The following is a 3,435-nucleotide window of genomic DNA, read 5'->3' as shown; positions in this document are numbered from 1 at the left end:
GGCACGCTCCCCTCTGATGGTATTAAATGCCATAAAGATGCGCTCCGTAAGCTCATGAACTGTTCCTACAGGTGTTGCGTACACAAGAGACTTTACATAACCACAGAGGAAGAAGTCAAGAACAATAACATGACGTCAATGGACGAAAAGGTAGCTACTAAAGTGAAGGGCGGTCAAGCACTTCATACGGTTTTAGAAACTTTATATCACATTACCGGCTATGGGTTCCTTATATCAAGACGTTAAAAATTTCATCCTCTACAATCCCCAAATTTTTAAAATGTCATTCTGATACACCCTGTATAAAGAGACAACATATTTTTCGTTTGTGACCACTGACCGTGAAAACTACTGAACCAATCGTTACTAAATTTTAACTGTAGCATTTTTATTATCTCCAGAATGTTTACCACTAATCAAACATACAGATTTGTTATTAATTAGATAAAACTGCAACGGATTTTTGTCTGTCTATTTCTCTCTCTCTTCACTAGATGGCGACACATGAATTAGTACTTTCTGTTTATAAGAAAAGTCGATTATTGAAGTTTACTACAATCAATCAATCAATCATTTTATTTTTACATGTAATATACATATATCCTGACCCCGCTGTGGCATTATCAGGAAAAACTATACAATAAGTTTAATTAATATTACAATATAAAATGTATAATACAGTATTAATTTATATATTATTTGTTATAACATAAGCTATACAGTTCAAGTTAGATATTGGTATATAATATTTCAATATATATATGTAATATATATAATACGTTATGAGATAATAGTAGAACCAATATTAATAATATTTACAATGTTTGTAACTGAATATATTCAAAAGATATGTTAACATACATGTTCAACATATATATTTAACAATCTTATATTTTAACGTAAAGTTGTGAATGAACACTCTCTTAAAAATAGTTATTATTTCTGGTTAAATATTAAAATTCCAACTACTTACATTAATAATATAAATTACTATATTTATAATACATAATTTCAATGCTACTAAAATTATTAATATGCAATTAGTCTGTACAGATTAGTATTCCAATACTTTAACTATACTTATAGATTTATTTTAAATTAATACCAGTTTCCAACTGTAGTATTCTTAATTAATAAAATACATGTTGAAAATCACTGAAGATAACGTAAAGAAGTTCATAACTACCAGTCGTTGGTAGCATTAATAGTTCTATATGTATCAATAATTCACACTAATCTCTGTCTTCAATTCTTATCTTCAATTTGTATTTCCATGTCCTCTGTGAGTAATAAAACGTATGTGGTCACTTATTGTCATATTAGTATTTTCAGTCCTCCCTGTGTTTGCATCATTTCTGCAGTTAGTGTTCAATGATCACTCTATAAAGTTCTTGTTTTCTGTCTGTAGTCTATTCACTTGCAATGTTTCATCTCCAAGTTGACTTATAACAAAGCAATAGTAGATCACTGATTAATGAATAGCCAATAACCTAATCATTATACATAATTATAGTTTCACTATTTCTATAAGTACCAATGATATTATTAATTTACTATTAATCCATATGTAGCACTCTAAGCCTACTGAAAGTAACTTCAAATTATCATTAATTTAATATTAATTATTATCAATGCATGCATTCTTATAATAATTCTCCAGGAATAACCCTATTGCAATGCAGAAATGCTAGAGCAACTTGCAATAGCTATTTAAATATATATTAAATAAGTATTAAAGATTTGAATTCAGCTGATACAAATGAAGTCAAAAACTTTAATTATAAATTATCTGATTGGTGATTGTATAAATGCTCTCAGCAAGCTTAATAAAAGCATTGTAGACATTTTTGTTAACCCATATGTCACAAAGTTTACATGGCCATTGTATGCCGTATTCTTCCAGAATTAACTGCAATTCCAGCCTCTCTTTGCAGAACATAATGCAGTCATAGAAATAATGTTCTGGGCCATCAGTTATGCGACATGTAGGGCAGTTATCATCATTTCTGGTTGTAAAACGAGTTAGATATGAGGCATACTTTCCATGACCGGTGAATATTTGAGTAGTAATATGATTAGGTAGAAAATATTTAATAGAATAGAAGTATTTCAGATCAGGGATAAATTTATACGTGATGTGGGAACTGTTTTGATTCCATTCTTGCTGCCATAGCTGTATCGTCTCTTCCCAAATTAATCTTTTCAGGGTGTTAACACTTAGCTTATCGTATTCTATTGGTAAAATTGTATTGTCAGCAGCATACTTAGCCAAAGTATCGGCTCTTTCGTTGCCATAGACTCCCTGATGTGCCTTGATCCAGTAGATTTTAATATTGCACGTAGCAAGGCGTATTGAGTTTCTTATATCCTCCGCTAAAGGGTGTAATATATTGCTATATATAATATTGTATGCAGAACGTGAATCTGTGTAGATGTTTATTGCAATATTATTCTGAGTTTGCATAGTCCATGCAATTGCCTTTTTAATAGCGTAGAGTTCAGCTTGAAAGATAGTACATCTTTCGTGTAATCTTATAGCTTGACTATGTACTTCCATCTTATTGATAAAAACAACAAAAGAAGAGCCAACCTTGCCGTCGTGTCTTGATCCGTCTGTATATATATCCATATCCTGGTTATGTGTATCAAAGTTATCGTGCTCTAATGAGATAATGTAATTATTGGTTTCCCGAAAAGAATAAGGCCACTCTACATCATTATGCTGGATACTTAAAGTATCAACTTGTATGCTTTCTCCCTTTTTTGCCTGCTGTATTTTACTCTTTTGTTTTATGTATAGATCCAGCGGTGGTTTCCTGGCTATGACCTGTAGGCTTGTATTACTAGCCGTACGGTAAGCTTTAGTTATTAGCATTAGGGCTCTTCGTTGCGAGGATATTAATTTTCTTTTTATATGAACCCTTTCTGCCGCCCGGCTCCATGTATTACTAGCGTAGGATATTATGGGTAAGTAAATACTGTCATAAATTATAGACATCGCACCAGTGGAGAGGCCCCAGTCCCGTTTGGCCACTTGGGCGAAGGATTGTATTATTAGACCTGTTCTATTGGTAACATATTCTATGTGTTGTTTCCAACTGAGTCGATGGTCAAGAACCACTCCAAGATATTTTAAGGTCTTATTTACTTTTACCTTATTATTATTCATTTTAATTGTAGGCGGACTTAAAGTTTACTACAGTAGAACCTCGATTATCCGGACCTCTATTATCCGGATTTTCGATTATCCGGATTGTTCAAAATAAACGAAAATTTTACGAATTTGCTGATTTGCACTTGGTGAATTACGACACTGTTTATGTACTGTACGTGATGGAATGCATAACTTTTTTTTGTTTCAACAATGTCTTGTCCAGCACAGTGGTTGTAAACTCTTAAATATATTTAAGTCGTAATAAAAATATAACGACATAC

At 31.9% G+C, this 3,435-nt stretch overlaps 1 protein-coding gene across 1 annotated transcript; it reads right to left on the bottom strand.

The window, feature by feature from the left end:
* Window positions 1-563: 563 nt before the first annotated feature.
* LOC111622260 lies at window positions 564-3,185 on the bottom strand. The gene has a single exon (XM_023364612.1). The coding sequence runs from the start codon at window positions 3,167-3,169 to the stop codon at window positions 1,775-1,777; it is 1,395 nt and encodes a 464-aa protein (XP_023220380.1). The 5' UTR covers window positions 3,170-3,185; the 3' UTR covers window positions 564-1,774.
* Window positions 3,186-3,435: the final 250 nt, after the last annotated feature.

This window comes from Centruroides sculpturatus, unplaced genomic scaffold, assembly GCF_000671375.1.
Source record: "Centruroides sculpturatus isolate CEXI.00-Female unplaced genomic scaffold, Cexi_2.0 scaffold300, whole genome shotgun sequence".
NCBI lineage: Eukaryota > Metazoa > Arthropoda > Arachnida > Scorpiones > Buthidae > Centruroides > Centruroides sculpturatus.
This window is presented reverse-complemented; position numbering and strand designations above follow the sequence as displayed.